This window comes from Oryzias melastigma, linkage group LG15 (genome assembly GCF_002922805.2).
Source record: "Oryzias melastigma strain HK-1 linkage group LG15, ASM292280v2, whole genome shotgun sequence".
NCBI lineage: Eukaryota > Metazoa > Chordata > Actinopteri > Beloniformes > Adrianichthyidae > Oryzias > Oryzias melastigma.
The window spans coordinates 13,815,545-13,833,284 of NC_050526.1; the positions used below are offsets into that span (position 1 = coordinate 13,815,545).

The window sequence follows — 17,740 nt, forward strand, 5'->3', positions numbered from 1 at the left end:
TAAAAACAGTTTAATCAGACAAATATTAAAAACTTTCTACACTTAACCAACCCTACAACGATCTGGCTTATCCAGCAGAACCACGTTAAGTAAGGTTGAGATCTGCGACCGGTTGGGATCTGAGAAGGCAGACAAAAAAAAAAGCATTGAAACATCACTTTTAAGGCAAACTGGTAGGTTAACTGCAGCAGAAAGGTAAGAGCAAGCAGTTGGAGGCACACAAAACCAATGGGACTTCAGTGAAAGGATGAAACGCACAAGTTAAACTCATTACAGCAGTTAGTGGTCAGAAAGCAAAGTTACAAAAAAACTCTAAAGCGAGAGATCTGTCAAATGCAATATGAAAGATGGACGAACTTAAAAACAACATGAACATCTCTTAGAAGACTGTTGGCCATAATAGTGACATAAACAATGGAACAGATGATGAATAGGTAGGAGAGGTCTTCAGTAAGGAAGGTGTGGGGAAAAATGCCCAATTTATCCAAAACTAACCCCTAGATTTACCAAGAAAGACTTTGTGATGAAGTTATTTATTTATTTATTAAAGGTCATTAGATTTTTGACATTTGCACTGATGACAACCAGCAGTGTAATCAGACAAAAGCTCTTTTGGTTGAACAAACTGAGGGACAATATTGTCTTCTTACTGATACAATTACTCTCAATGAGCTTTCTCTTCCATCTGCAAAGATCTGACAGCTGACATGACGTAGGCACGTCTGTTTATGCTCTGTTCTGTTAGTGTCATTTATAGTGATACTAACCACCAAATATATTCATGTTTACAACAAAAAAATGATGTTATGGTAGATGTATTGGGCTGAAGTAGAGCCAAATGGAATAAAAGTGCTATTTTTGGTGCTTTTCCTCCTGAAGGCAGTTTTTTCAGAAGTGCTTGATTCTACTGTGAGTTTAAAAACCCAATAGATAAAGTGTAAATGACGCATCTGTATTCTATTTGCTGGTGTGTTGAAATTATCGGACAAAATGTGGGAATGTTGAATGACTGATAGGTAAATGTGGCGCTCAGATTGGGTGTTCAGGACCCTCGTCTTGATGATTGTGGAGCTGTGCTGCTCAGAGGAGAACAAACCAAATGTCAGCGAGATAACTCTGAGAGGAAATGGTATTTTTCTCCCATCGGGGTTTGTATTATTAGCTGAAACTGTATTTATCATTTAATCAAGCAGAATGATGCAACAGTCATGACGGATCCTTGTTTTTTTAATGGCAGGACAATGACAGAGTTGCGTGGGCGACCAAACCTCTGCTGAGCTTCCATACAAGTGCAAATAAGCCGGGACACCTTTTTGTTTGACCACGTTTCCATAACGACTCCTTTGTTCTTCAAGCTTTTGAAATCTACTCTCAATGATTAAACCGCAACTTGAACATTCAGATTGAGCCTCACAACCTAAACAAGTGTGACCCTAAACTGCCGGAACTGCTACGTTCTAAAGGATCTATCTCCTTTACAAGGTTCATTTTTGGGGTAATTTTCTCAGCTGTCTGGTTTACAGCAGGTTCCATCTCTGAACATTAACCCAATAAAAAGACACATTTTCATGATAGGATGCTACGTTTACACTGGGCATGTTATACACGTTCTTTAGTTCCGGGTGTTCACAGTGGACTGTCACTACCCAACACATGTTCATTCACAGCTCTATTCCGATAAATGGATGACTTGGTGTCATATCGTTCCAGCCAGGCACAAACGGCAATTATTAATTTCTCCTCCATGAAGTGGCGTGATTTCCAAATGGTTGGCACTTTTGTGAGTTAAAAGGAAAACATTCCATATGTCTCTACCAAATCCAAGTCCCTGATTGGTTAAAGTTTGACCTGGTTTAACTTTCAATGCGCATTCACTGGTGTTTTCTACATAGAGCCCAAAAATTGTCTTAAAAAGGTGCGTAGCTATTCGTGAACATGAGAGTTTTGAACACGGAAGCCCGAAAAGCACATTTACTGTAATTGAAAGTGGTCACTTGAACAGGTGTTTCTGCGGACGGTGTGAACATAACTTAAGAGGTGCCCGATTAAAACACTTGCCCCCTGTCATTGTGCACAGCAGGGTTTGGCTATCACAACCAAAATATTAAATAGACTAGATTTTGATTCCCAAGTTCACGTTTTAGATTTGGTTCAGTTCAATAGCAAAGTGGGCTTTAGAATCTGATTGCAAATCTAGTTATTAGATATATGGTAAAAATTGCAGATAGAAAACTATCCATGTGATGTTGGTTATTTTTAGGTTTCTAAGTGAGTCAAAGCACATAAAATATAACTGTCTACTTTTTGTCCCTGTTTGCTATTAAAGAGCTATGTTTTTATTATAGTACTATTTATAAGTAATGGATAGCTTTTAGGATAGTCAGGGTCAGATAAGGTGGTAAATATTTCTAGAATAGCAAAGCTCTATCCTGTGCTGACCTTTAATGTAATAGAGGGAAATCAGATTTGTGCGTTGTGAACTGAATCTCATACTGCAGATGTTGTGGCAGCATGTGTGCTTAGTTACTGCAGTAGCACACTCCTTTTGTGTTTGACACACTGCAGATTAATTTAGTGGTGGAGGTTATGACCTTCTGGAAAAGCCAGAAGTGCATATCTCGTGGATGAAGATGTTTTGCATTGATCTTGACATGCTGACATAGTTAATGTACTACTATGTAAAAAATAGGTACTTTATGTGTTGTCTTTTTACAAACCTTTGCTCAAAAGGGCAGCCAATTAGACTTGTTTACAATTACAGAGTTACTCGTTCATACTTGACGGCTGCTCAGTTCAACCGTAGATCCATGAATGAGAGAAGTTAAGGCCTTGCTCAAGGCAACCACAGTAGGGCAAAGAAGATTTCACAACACTACTGCTAGTGCTGGTACTTCACTAAAATTCCAACAGACAGATGTTTATGCTGTTCATCACCACTCCTGCAAATGTATTAGTCCTGCTTAATACAAGTTGGATTTAGTTCTGCTAGTTCTTTATTCTTTAGGAATGTTTGACGGTGAGTTCCTGTCATTTAGAAAGTCTGTTGCCATTAAGAAAGACTTAATTCCTCACATCCTTTCTAATCTGTCAGTTTAACAACTAGTACCTTAAAAAAGTCCCGATGCCTAGTACCTCCTGCAATATTTCATGGATGTAGCATCCGGTTGTCTTGGTAACACCGTTGTGTACAAGTGTGTGCTGGCAGTTTTGCATCCATCTCTGATTGTGTTTCTGGGAACGCATGGTGCCTACCCAGTAAGCGCCCACGTGAACACCTGTGGAGCTACTAGCCGTGCACCCCACCCCGTAGCCCACCCCACCCCATCACCACCGGGGCTGCTAATTGGATCTGGCAGGGAATTGCTGCGCACTTGCCTTGCAGCGACTTGTACCCTATAACCATACACAAATCGATCTGACATGTGGTATTAAATTAAATTACCAAGCAGCCCAGTGACAGGAAAAAGAATTTGCTCTACCCCTCCATCTCACAAGCACCCGGCCAGACCTGCTGAAGACCAGAGGGGTGTTTGGTCAAGCAGCAGGAGATGCTACTTAAACCATCTATCATGCCCAGATTTCAGACCAGCCCCTAGCTGGTTCAAGTATTCACACAATCGCCTGATCTTCTCTAGAGCTTGTGAGGTTTCTATAAATGTTCATAGTTGGACCTTTCCACAAAAATGCAGTTACACAAAATATACAAATCCAGAAATAACAATTGATTATTACATTTTTAGTTCTTTTTGTTGGATACCCCTGCTTTAACGTTTTAAATAACACACGCTCTTTGACATACTGTAACTCTGTGTCCATTTTCACAATCAACACGAATCTGCTAATTCAGCCGCAGAGCTTTTCATATCCGTTTTGCATCAATGTGCAAAACGGTATTAACAAAAGGTGTTGGATAATGATGTAAAGCCTTTTTCTCTGCAACAGAATCAGCTGATTTATGTTGACTGTAAAAACTTCACTACTGTAAAGTGTAGTTGAAAAAATTTCAACACTAGAGCTAAATGTCCTTCTGTTAAAGAGTTAATGTTAGGGGTGTAAAAGATATACGATACATATCGAAAAATCAATCGGGCAGTATCTGTTAGGGATGTAAAAACTAGATGTATATCGAAAATTGACCAAGTGACTGCAGTATTGTTTGAAAACCACAGATATTAACAAGATTATGTCGGTTTAAAGGTATAAAATCAATAAAGAAGTAAATAATTGATTTCTGGCAAACTGCAGTTTCTCTTTCTGTTTTTCTCTACCGTCTTTGTCTTTAATGTACACATGATGCAAACAAAAAGACGTCCAATCATAGGCTTGCTTCTTCCAAGTCAATACCTGGATACATTCCTCTGTCAAATGCCACAAATTATTATCTAAAGCCTTAAATAGCAAATAAATAAGAAATATCCTGATTTTAGTGTTTTTGGTAAAAGATTCTGACTGTATCAGTAAAAGTGAGTTGAATCCTTTATGTATCGATTTGTGGACCATGTATCGAGATGCGTATCGAATCGTGTGAGGGAGAAAGATACACACTCCTAGTTAAAGCAGATATGAGTGTGATGCTTTTAAAATCAATCATGTCTTTTTATGTTTTGCCACATTTCACAAAAGTCCCAGAAGCAGCACCATGCACTTCTATACTGAAGATCTGTATGTAGTGTAACTCAGTGTACGAACGGCATACATTTAATATGAATATCACAAGGCAGATTTTTTTAAAGAGACTATTTTCAAAATTACCGTATTTTCTGGACTATAAGTCGCGGTTTTTTTCATAGATTGAATGTCCCTGCGACTTATACTCCAGTGCGACTTATATACGAATTTTTAATGATGAGATATGGACCGTAAGTCTAGAGTGCCCTCTTATGGTGATCTATGCAATTACTTTATTTACTTTAGTTATTCAGACGTGACACAGAGGACGAAGAATTTAACGGATTTAGTGATATGGAGTGAGATTGCGTGCAATTAATTACAGTAAAGATACAAAGTTGATGAGTTCTTGAGGCTATAGTTAAATAAAACTGTTATGTTATATAAATGCTACACCTTTTCGTTTTTTTCATGATGCTAATATGTGAATATGTGTTGACACATATTCAGCCTGTTTTCTATTCACTTATGAATGTTATAACTTACCTTCCAGGATGATGTAATATCGTTTTTTTCAACCAGTTTGTAAAATAAATTACTTGAAAAAAATGCGACTTATACTCCAGTGCGACTTATGTATGGTTTTTTCTTCTTCATTATGCATTTTTTGGCCCCTGCGACTTATACTCCGGTGCGACTTATAGTCCGAAAAATACGGTAAATTAGTGACTTTGCTTAACAAATGCTCAATATCAGATTTTTATTGATATGTTTTACAGTATGATAAAACGCTTTTGCTGATATCAATATTAGACATTTAAACCTTTGTTGTTTATTGAACATCAATCACAAAGGTCAGAAAAGCTCAAAATCAACTCAGAATTTCTCCTCGGGATTTGCCAAAACTGGTAAAAAAAAAAGTAGAAGAATTAATTCCAAAAATGAATCCTACTTGAGACTCTAAGTTCACTTTATGAGACAAAATTGGATGGAACAATCAAAAAATAATTTCTATTGTTAAAAACAAGACTTTTTATGTGCCTCAGTTGTTTTCCACTGATTTCTAAAGAACAGTGCTTCGTCAGTATATTGGCTATCGATTTGCTTATGTTTGTAAAAAAACTGCTTTGGATAACTGCTCTGACTAAATGGTCAAACGTCTTTAAATTCAGTGCTTCAGATGGTCAAATCCAATTTGGTTCATGGTTATGGCCAACGTGCTAAAGCAGGCGAGGCAGATGAAAAAAATAATCAGGAGTGGTGCTGGTGAGGGTCATTTCCAGATTTTTTCTTACACAGCTGGTTTTGTTTTTACCATTGAGCTGCACTCCTGTGATCGTTGGTTGTTGTGTGCTGCTTATGTTATTGTTACATAAAAGCGTAGCTTCATAGATTGAACAAGCATTTTCCACATGGCTGGGTTTAACTGGAGTCTTGTCCTTGAGAAAGACACCTGACCTCCACTTTTTAGCCTTCAGTAAGAAACCCGTAGGTTTGCTTTTGACGATGACGTCTGTTAAATGAGATATGATGCAATAAAATCTCCTAAAAATTAAACCTCCATAGATGTTGATGAATATGTCTCTGCCATGGAGGGTTGTATGACAGAGTATTTTGTATATAACAGCGTTTCCACGGTAACTACACTGCACTGCCCACTCCTGTGGTTGTACGTAATTGGCTTAGCATGCTCAGGTGTCGATTCACATCAATTATCGCCAGAGGAACAAAAATTGGTCTGATTTCATTCGTTGTTGTTGAGTTTTGGTTCTGTTGAAAAAGGTTTGTAATCTGTGGAGAAGTCAGAGAAGGAAGGAAGGTTGTGTAGCACACCGCTTTATTTCTTTAAGAGATCAAAGGGAGGTCTGTCTGGGACTCTGTCCCCGAGGTAAAGGAGAGAAATTTAAAGCAGTGATAGCTGCAATTTGAACACATTAACCTTTCATTTGTTGTCTGTGGCAGCCCAGATAAAAGAGTTGGCTGTCTTTGCGCGGATAGATGGGGAATTGCTATTTACATGTAGCCACTTAAGGGTTGCACTGTTCTTTGTTTGTCTTTTTTGCTCAGAGACATGAAACTGGGAGCTGCTTGTTGTCTTTGGTCAATGTTAACACGGTTAGTAGTACCATCACTGCCTCGGAGAAGCACACAATTACACCCTGCAATTTTGGGAAACACCAAACTTAAAAATTATCAGGATGTTGGCCATCATTTTTTATTGAACCCTGTTTGGATTTGGGATTCAATAATTATCCACAGAGAGTAGATGTCATTTTGTTCATAAGTGTCCCCCTGGAAAGTTTCACTAGCCACAGGTAAAAACTTTTGACAAAAAGGTGAATAAATGTATTCAGTTTAGTGTAATCCTAGAAAGTGACCATAATAAATCCAAGTATTATACACCTTTACACTAACATGACATTTTATTTTTGTTGAAAATCTTTGTATGTAAGATAATTAAATTATTTTTGTTTCCTTCTTTTTTTTCTTGTTGTCTGGAACTAAAAGCTGGTTGGGGTGATGCTCCGCCTCCACTCATCTAATTGATTAACTTCCTGTCCCAGCCTGCAATTTGAATTATTGTTTGAAGGTTGAAGTACTGTAAACTTTGATTTCAAATTTATGGGATTTTTAAACACATATCTCAGTTAGGAGGTTTTAGTAAAACTATTCAAACTTTGTGAACCCTGCAAGACTGAATATGAACATGTATACATAACATTAAAACGCAAAATGTCAAAGTAGGCGTTTACTGTAGAGCTAATTTTTGGTATATTATATCTCACTGTTTCCACCTTCATCCATGATATATTAAACCAAATAACATTTTCATTAAATATATCAATATTCCACATTTGCTAGCATCTTTAGAAAAAAATAGCTTTTTTTCCATTTTGATTTGTCTCAAATTGAGTCAAATCTCTTCATATATTGGGATATATATATATATAATACTGTTAAATGGTTGGATTTCTCATTAAGCTCAGAATAAATGTTAAAAGATCAAATATATTCAGATATTTCCTTTTTGTTGGTCACTATTCCAACACTTTCTGTTATAAAGAAGATGCAGAGCTGATGTATTCCTTAAAAAAGTCACATTTTAAAATGAGTGAAGTGAAAAATATAGCCGTATGTTTCTAAAGTAATGTTTTGGTTGAAGCAGGAAGACCACAGCTGTTATGTAAAACCCTCAGCTCAGATTATGAAAGTGAGACAAAGCAATGATGGATGCAGACATGGTGCATCCTCAGACTTCTGGGGCCAAACACAGATCAGCCTGTTTCCTCTAAATGAGGTTGGCTTGGTGATAAATCTTTTTGGACATCACATTGTGTTTAACCTCCTCATCTCTCTGGTCTTTAGAAGTGCGTCTGCGCTGAAACCAGATTCCCTCTGCACACAAAGTCTAAAATCACAGATGCTTTGTGAGTGTAGTTTTCCAGTAGAGGAAACACTTTTGGAATAAACCTTTAGGTCATAAACAATCACCTCTGAATTTGCATAAAGTCTTATTTTTCAAATTGGTCTGCATAGAGACCATATTAAACAATTAAAATCCTAATGTTTTCTGATGTTTTAATTTCCTGAGACATTTTGATGACCCAGATATTTTGACACCTTTCTGCTCAGGAAGTTGTGAACAGGCATGAAAGCAGATAAGCAGGAATCAGTCACTGCAGGTTGATTTTTCTGAACCCACAGCTGCTGAAACCTTATCATTGTAGGTGTGTCAGCTACATATGAGGCTCCATGACTGTGTGTGTGTGTAAAAGGGAGATTGCCACTATTTGCACTTGAGCAGAATGGACTGGCGAGCTTCTCTGTAAATCTATTACGGGCACAATGGCCAGAGGGAAGCCAGTGATGCAGCTGTACACACAGCTACAGGCAGGTTCCTCAGTGACAGTCAACACCTGTTCTCACCTTTCATCTGTTCCCACTCAAACGACTAAATAAATCCCCGTCCTGATAGTCTGTCACACGTAGGAGCTGATCCACTTCTCTGCAGGGCTGTGGCTCAACTGCAGTTCTGGAGCATTTTTTCCTGTAACAACTCAACAGGCATGTGTCTGTAGATATCCACAAGTTCCTCTGCTTTCACACTTCTCGCAGACTCGGCGGGGAGGCTGAACATTTCACACCTTCCAGCTTTAGTTTGGTTTTGCTCATCAACATTCTAAATCAGACCAAACAACTAGATTGTTGACCATGATAAAAAGGGAAGCTAAATGAGTAGGTGGTTGTAATGACTATAAATTCTCCATACTCCATGTTTATCAGCAACAGCCTGTATTTGTTTAATATGTATTGTATTCATTGATTTGTCTTGTATTTTGAAGCACTTTCATGAGTTACCCTCTGTGAAAAGTGCAATATAAATAATTACTTGCAAAATATTTTCCAACTTTTTTGAAAATTCAGTCAGCCAATATACCTATAACCATCCTTTAAAGCCCCACTCCAATCATCTTTGATCTTTTAAAAAGATGTTCTCAGAGGTCTTTCAATTATGATTATGGCATTTTTAGCTCCAAGATATTTAAACTTCTTCACCTGAGGCAGAAGCACTGCACCCACCGAAATAGGACAAACTCCCTTTCTCTGGTCAAGAACCATGGCTTCAGACTTAGCGGTGCTGACCCTCATCCCAGCCGATACCTGGTCCTGGTTTGATGAAGCCAACAGAACAACATCATCTGCAAATAGCAGAGAGGAAATCCTGTGGTCCCCAAACCACATCACCCCCAGCCACTGGCTGCACCTAGAAATTCTGTCCATAAAAAAAATGAACAGAACCAGGGATAAAGGGCAGCCCTGCCGGAGTCCAACATGCACCTGGAACAGTTCTGGCTTACTGCCGGCTATAAGAACCAAACTCCTGCTCTAGTCACACAGAGAATGGACAACCCTCAGTAAGGCAACCCGGACCCCTTACTCCCAGATACTCCGAGAGCACCCTCCACAGGACACCATGGGATACACAGTCAAACCCCTTCTCCAAATCCACAAAGCACATCTGGGCTGGATGAGCGAACTCCCACAAACCCTCCAGCACCCTGAAGAGGGTGTAGAGCTGGTCCACCGTGATACCGTGGGGCCTTGTTCACAAGTAAGGGATGATTGAAGTGTGAGATCGACAAGCGGATTGGATCGGCGTCCGCCGTTAGGCGGTCGCTGTACCAGTCCATTGTGGTGAAGAGAGAGCTGAGCCAGAAAGCCAAACTCTTAATATACCAGTCGAGCTTCGTTCCGGTACTCAGTTATAATCATGAGCTCTGGGTCATGACTGAAAGAACGAGATCCCGAATACAAACAGCTGAAATGAGTTTCCTCCGGAAGGTGGCTGGGCGGTCCCTTAGAGATAGAGTGAGAAGCTCAGTCATCCGCAGAGGGCTCTGAGTAGAGCCGCTTCTCCTCCATATCGAGAGGAGCCAGTTGAGGTGGCTCGGCCGTCAACTCCAAATGCCTCCTCGACACCTCCCCAGGCAGGTATTCCGGGCATATCCCACTGGGCGAAGACCCAGGACATACTGGCCTGGGAACGCCTCGGGGTCCCTTGAGAGGAGCTGGAGGGAGTGGCCGGTGAGATGGAAGTCTGGGGATCTTTGCTTAGACTGCTGCCCCGCCACTCGGTCCGGATGAGCGGAAGAAGATGGATGGATGTTTTTAGCAAATGAAAAAGAAAAAAAAAAAAATGTGTTTCCATCTGAGTTGTGGGTGACCATTGTAAGTCTTTGCTCATTTCCCAGCATCCCTTTGTTTAGAGTGGATGCATCAGAATGGAGCTGAGCAGGGAGCTTGTGGCCTTCCCACTTTAGTTTTTTTATGTAAAAATTTGTTTTTAGCCCAAGTAAACTACAAGCATTGTCAAAAGGGTTTTTTCCTGCCTGCTCCTGAAAGAGAACTTTAATCTTAACTTTCTTTATAAATGTGCTCTATCATGAGAGGACTTTGCTGCAATCCAACAATCCCACCCCCACCCCGATCAGCACAAGCAGCAGATATCATTCACTATTCTCAGTCCAGCAATTAACCATCATATCTATCAGAATCCTATTCAACTAATATGGCGTTGGCTGCTGTTGACGTCACATGCATGGCCTCTGTTCCAAAAGTACAGACTTACTTTTTGAGCAAAACCTTCACCTCTCCCCCAACTGCCACTCAATATAAATCATCTGCTTATTTATGACCAGGACTGACTCACTCAAAGCCTTCCAGTTGAATGGTAACAAATGACAGCAGGGAAAATTACAGTCATTTATCTCTGTCTACCCACATCTTGTTGGTCTTCCTTCCTTTCTTTTCCATCGTCTTCATTGTCCATCGCCCCTTCATCATTTACACCCACTATCACTGAGCTCCATTCCTACTTGGAAGCCATCTCTGTATCAGTTTTCTAGAAAACCAAGATACAGTTCTGAAATCCTGTCTTCTCTAAGTCAGTCCAGTTCTTTAAAACGCTTGTGCTACCAACCCAGCCTCATCATCTGCCATATCCATCAGCAGTGAACAAAATTAGGTTTTCCATGTCGCTGTGAAATTGACACAGACCTTTATGAAACGTACTGTGGATCTCACGATGCATGAGGGTAAAGGTTATTAAATTATTTGCCTGTCACATCTAACTACGCACACTTTGTGGAAAAAAAAAAATTAATTCTGATTTCCCAGCAGATGATGAAATCTCCACCTTCTACTCCAACCTTTTATCTTCTAAAAATCATGATTATATTTTTGATTGGTTGATTTCTGGTGCTATTAACTTAATAGACAAAAAGATCTTAGGTTGTAGAGAAATGGTTGATTGTAGGATATTGAATTCCACTTTAGATGAATTGTTATGATGGCTTCAAACACACATGGATGCTCATCAGTCTTTGTGTTGTGTGGCTTCATGGAGAGCTTCTCGAGCTTGGAGCAGATCACCCCGCAGGGGTGTGTTGTCAGGTGTGTTATTTAGGCTGCAGAGGAAGGTGTCATAATTGCGGTTCTTTGTTCTTCCACAGAATCACCACTTTCATGTCTCATGAATGTGCTCATAGTCTGACGTGCGGACATTTTTCAGACATCAATGGCAAATCTTTACAAAGTTTTATCTGTTTAAATTGTAAATATTTGTATTGCTTTTGTAATATATGTTTACCTTTTTGGGTTAATGTCTCAAGAACATCTTATGGATTGAGGCTGGGTATCAATGACAAACCACAGAATGTATTATTTGAAAGATACTAAACATACAAAGCTGCCTTGTTTTTGTATTTACAGTATAGCAATTTGAATTGAACGACAAATAAAGCCTTATATGCTAAATCAGTTTTTTTATATTAAAAACTTACAAAAAAGTCATATTTACCAGTCAAGATATATAAAAATACAGAACATTTAGGTATTTATTGAACTAGTATTTTGTTTTGAAATACTACGTTGGCTTCCATTCTCTGAATGTTTGATTTTATTATTTAAGTTTCAAATCAGTGGCAATGTTCACGCCCACAACTCTGAGGTAATTTCTTGTGAACCACTGCTGCTCTGCTGAAACTGTCCTATAAAATGGCATAATTTTAATTAAAATACCACTGACAACATTCAGAATAGATCAAAAGATGGTCGGGGTGGGTCTTTAACATTCCTCACATGCACCTCTTTTCAAGAAAATTACAGCTCACTAAAATACAGCATCTGTAAAGACAATACAGTTAGACTTCATGATGTCAATAACAAATGGCAGCATGAATGTACTATAAACTATGTCTGCTTCCATCTCTTGGAAGGATCTTCAACTCAAAAGCCTACTATGATCCAACTGTAGATCCCACACAGCCGACATGATCTGTATCTCCAAGTACGAAACTGTCTAAAACACTGACGTTTTATGTTCACATTTTGGCTTACCACATATCATTCTGGTCAACTAGCTACTCAAATTAAATGTTTATCAATAACTGCTAAGTTTTTATTTGTCTTGTGTCTGCTTTAGACGGAGGTTATCAAAGGAGTTGGTGGCAGCGTTGGGATGACGTTCAGGCAAGTTCCTGCGTCCGAGGGAGATGCAATGCACGTCAGCATCGAGACGGTGGCATCCAACTCCCCCGCAGCTTTGGCAGATCTACAGAAGGGTGATCGCCTCATTTCTATTGGAGGTCAGAGACATAAAACCACAAACAAAAGTGTTGTTGACAGAAGTGTTGTTGAAGTTGTTGAAACCATAATCATCTGCATCGTGTTTTTGTCTGTTTCCAGGTGTCAAAGTGACATCTTCTGTTCAAGTGCCCAAACTGTTGAAGCAAGCTGGAGAAAAGGTGCTAATACGTTATGAAAGACCAGTTCGCCATCAGAATGCCCCCCAGGGGAGTCATGGAACTTTTCAGGAAGGCTTGGGGCAGCTGGAAGAAACAGGTTTCATTTCCCACCCAGCAGGCTATGAAGAGGACCCGGCTCCAATCACCACAATCTCTGATTTAACGGACAGTAAAGACATGGACTCTGAGTTTGAGGAGTTGATTTCTGAAACTAAAACTATCCAGACAAGTGGACCTAGCAGCAGTACCACGAATGCCAGTGACACCAAGGAGGATTTCTTACTTAACGTAAACCAAAGTCCCAAAAGGACCGTTGCAAACCTGGCTGCTAAACCCCTTGGCACCATATCACCCATCCTCAACCGCAAATTAAACCTAGTGGGTTTGCAATCGCCACTAAAACCCCAGCCCAAAGAATCGCCCAAACCCTCACCAAGTAAGGCCAGTAGTGATCCAGGGGAGGGTCTGCAACGACCTGCTGTCCCTCCCCCGCCTCCTCCCTCTCGCCCCCCAGTGCCCCCAAGACCTCAGATACGATTGACATCAGCATCCTCAGAGACCAGTCTTTTAGAAAGTGTTGATTCTGTTACTACTACTACGGTTACTTCTGTTGCTCCAACTATGACCACCACCATCAGTGCTTCTGAGAAATCACCAGAAAAGGCTCCATTGAGTGGAGCTGGTGAAGAAAAATCTGGAGCTGAGAAGATGAGTATCAAACAAGCTGAAGTGAAGCAGTCAACAAAGCCCACAGATTCCAGTGATGAACTCCTTGCTCCTTCTTCTGTAACAAGCAGCAAGGCAGATCAAGCAAAGGACAAAACTTCCGAGAGCTCTTGCAGCACACGAGACAGTCTGGAGGAACACTCTCTCTGGGAGTCCCCAGAAACCCTGTTTAAAAATCAAACTGCGCGTTGGTCTAAGACCTCTGTGGTCTTTGAGGTGGAGGCCAACCATAAGTACCTTAATGTGGGCCTATGGTCCAAGGATCCCTTTAAGCTTGGCAGTTTGTTGTGCCTGGGTCATGTGAGCCTTCAGCTGGAGCATGTAGCCCTAGAATGTATGGCCACATCTTCTGCAGAATATCAGAGCACCTTTAGGTTGGGGCCTCCAGAACCTAGAGCCAATGTCAGTCGCACTGCACTGCGCAGCCTCGGCACCCACAAGGGTTTCAATGAGAAGCTGTGCTACGGAGATGTAACCTTAAACTTCTGCTACTTGGCAGAGGGTGAGCCGGACGCTGCAGTGGGACCGATGGAAAGGGAGCGAGAGGGTAGCCTCCAGGATGAGGAGCTGAAGGACAAGGAGAAGGAACCTATCCCCTCGGTTCAGCGTGATGACTTGGCCTTCAATGCCATGCAGATTACTGAAGTTCGTCACAACTTTCAAGACACTCAGTTCCAAAACCCCACTTACTGTGACTACTGCAAGAAAAAGGTCTGGACAAAGGCAGCCTCTCAGTGTATAATTTGTGCTTACGTCTGCCACAAGAAGTGTCAGGATAAGTGCCTAGCTGAAAATCCTCTCTGTGTGGCAGCTGCTGAGCGTCGTGGAACTGATCCTGAGGCTAAATCCACCATAAACCGTGCCACTGGCCTGACGCGCCATATCATCAATACCAGCTCCCGCCTGCTTAGCCTTCGCCAGGTGCCCAAGACTCGACCTACTGAACAGATGTACGTGGCACCTGTAGGGGTGGAACCCTCACCCAAAGAAACCCCGAACACATCCGACAATGAGAGCAGTGACACTGAGACGTACACCAGCGGAGCTAGCCCATCCAAGCAGCCCTCTGGAGGCAGCGGCAGCAAACTTGCACCAAAAGAAGGCGGGTTGGACGACAGCGTGTTCATCGCCGTGAAGGAGATAGGCCGCGACTTGTATCGAGGCTTGCCCACAGACGAACGCTCCCAGAAGTTGGAGCTGATGCTGGACAAGCTCCAGCAGGAAATCGACCAGGAGCTGGAGCACAACAACTCCCTTATGGTGGAGGAGAGGGAGGCCACAGATGTTCGACGGAAGGCCTTAATCAGTGCTGCTCTGACCAAGTCTGGGGAGAGACTCCAGGCCCTCACGCTGCTCATGATCCACTACCGCGCAGGAATAGAGGACCTGGAGTCTGTGGAGAGCACGTCTCCTTCTGAACAGCAAGGCTTCAAGGCCAAAGGAGAGGGTCTGGAGGAGGAGGGCCTGATGGGAGCAGAGGTCTATGACAGTGACATCTCCAGCCCTGTGGATGTACCTCTGCTGGACGACATAACCGAGGAGCAGATCTGTGTGGAGGCCCTCCATTAGACCAAGCCTGTAAATGAAAAGATGAAGTATGCGTACACTGGGCCTGAGCTTTGCAGAAAAAGTGATTTTGATATTGACAAACTTCAGCAGTCCTTTTTAAAATATTGAGTATGTTTTATTCACTTTTTTTGTTTGTTTGTTGTCAGTCAGAAATGGAAGGATCCTAAAAGATTTCCCTTCCCCAGGAGGATTTTGGAAATCTGTTGTTCTGATTTGCACAGCGTGATGCTTTTTCCATGCTGACGGTTTGTAAAGGGAAGCTGGAAATCGACAGCATCACCTGCCCTCAGTACTGCTGCGTGTTTACCCTCCAGTTGTGCTTTTCCTTGTCACATTTTTGTCACTTTGTTCTCCATCTGTTGCATTGGAAAAACGTTAGAAAGCGCACCTTTGTTTGGTCCAATAACCGGAACCAGAAATAAAATAACAGACTTTGACACAGCTTCTATACTGTCCTCACTTTGGTCTGTTAATCTCAGCTTGCATGATGAACCCATCTGATGATGTAGAGTCCCATTTCGCTCTGCACCCTGCGAGCGTTCATACCGAACCTTTTCGTTTTTAGCACTTTTTTACTGCAAATGTTTGGATTTTAAGGAAATGCTGTCTACTCTTCTGGACTTGAATACCATTGTAATCATTCCTTATGTCTTCAGATGCATAATTTGTCATTTGTTTGGTTATGTTTAAGAATATCTAAGTTATTATCTATCGAGGGCTGAGATTTATTGTCATTAGTGATCATTGTGAAAATTTTGCTGTTTTTTATTATATACATTTTTTTCTTTAAAAATAATTATTTCCGTATTTTAAATTTAAACCGTGGATTGTTGCTTCTTGATGAAACCCTTGAAGAGGTTATCTGAGTGAATGTTGGTCCTTTGACTTCATAGTTTTGGTGATTTTAGCCAGTTTGAGGATGATCTCCGAGCTTCTCGGGGGGGAATTTTCTGGAGATTCAAATGCCTTCTACAGGTGTTTTTCTTGCTTCAATGAATGTATGTTTAGACTCCGCCTCCACACTTTCCACCCAAACCCCAACCAGCTTTATCTGTGACGCTTTTTTTTCATTGATCTTCTTATCCAGAGGAGCACTGCTACACTGCAAAGCTCAAAGAGGACAGCTTTGCGTCTTTTTACGCCCCTTCAGTGCTGCAACTTTACCTGCACAAAGTTAAGAGCAAAATTTAGGTTTGATGAGAAATATCAGACTGGTGGTCCAGAAGTTTTCATTTTCCACCTGCAGAGTAAAAGATATGCAGTTCTTCACTGGTTTAAAGATCTAAAATTAAACTAATCTGCTATTTACATTGATTTCAGACACCTGTTGCTCTTAACAGACCAGAAGTTCCACATTATTGGAGGGAATTTTCTCCTCTTGTGGATTATTGTTGCTCATGTACATATTATCTCACTGGCTGCTCTTGTCAATCTTTTAAATCCAGATTTTTCTGTGCAATATTTTTGTAGGAAAGAAGCCGATAATCAGGAATGAGTTGCTGTGTCTGTGAACTTATTTTTGTTTTCTTTTGTTCTTGTGGGTAAGCGTCTGTGTATCCGTGTGTGCTCATGTCACCTGTGAGGGGGGTGGGGGTTGCGGACCAATGAACTATTGGGAGATGGAGGGGTTTGCTTTCTGCCACCAGCGCACCTTCTGGGCTGGTTTACAAAGGAAAAAACAAACAAAAAAAAGAGCACGCTTGGATTTGATTTTCTAAAAGTTCACCTGCTTCTGCCCCCTCCGTCCTCGCCGAGCTCTGCTAAAGACTGCACACGCTGGCTGTCAGCAGGTCAAAACGCTGTCTTTGTGTGTCTGTGTGCGTTTGAGAGTTGCTGTACAACAATTTTCAAGAAAGCCTTGTGACGAAGCTTTATTGTACATAACGTAAATAAACGAGAACAAATGGATTTCCATCTCTATGCCTCAAGTGGTTTTTTTTTTTTTGGTAACATATTTAGGAATCTATATGCAACAGTTCACCAAAATGTGTTATTTACAAAAATATATCTAATAGTTTTGAATTTAGGTGTTCTTCAGTAAGATTGATGGAGGGAACATTTAGAAACAATTTACTCATATTTTTAGACTACTTGTTGCCGGACTTTAGCAGGACATTTTACATTTTTTGACGGTTTAAGGCTTCTCACTGTGCATGTTCTAGCATGTTCTTGATGATAGAACAGTTATCTAGAGTTTTCTATTGAACACCCCGATCTGACTTTACATCACTTTCGCTAAATTGTAAAGTCCAAATATATTGCATACTTAGGTGAATTAGAGCAAACTAAAATAAAAAAAAAATAAATGCCTTATACTGTAAATAATTGCCAAACTGTGTAACCCTTGCGCTATCCTTGGTATGTTTACATTAAAAGTAGGGTCATCTGGACCCCACAAGACAGTACGCTGAACTTTTTTTTTCTCCAGTGATTTTTTTTTTAATTATATCTTCACTGGTGTCCGTGTCAGACATGAAATCCTGTCCACCTTTATTATGGGAGGGATCACACATCAATGTAAGGGTGGGGTC

The 17,740-nt window shown here is 40.8% G+C and overlaps 1 protein-coding gene across 1 annotated transcript in view; it reads left to right on the forward strand.

The window, feature by feature from the left end:
- Positions 1-17,511, forward strand: part of pdzd8 (PDZ domain containing 8) — a 43,541-nt gene extending 26,030 nt beyond the window's left edge. The window contains exons 4-5 of the mRNA XM_024297454.2: positions 12,593-12,755; positions 12,856-17,511. Of these exons, the coding sequence (XP_024153222.1) occupies positions 12,593-12,755; positions 12,856-15,209 (2,517 nt within the window). The 3' untranslated portion in view covers positions 15,210-17,511. The remainder of the gene's footprint in view (positions 1-12,592; positions 12,756-12,855) is intronic.
- Positions 17,512-17,740: the final 229 nt, after the last annotated feature.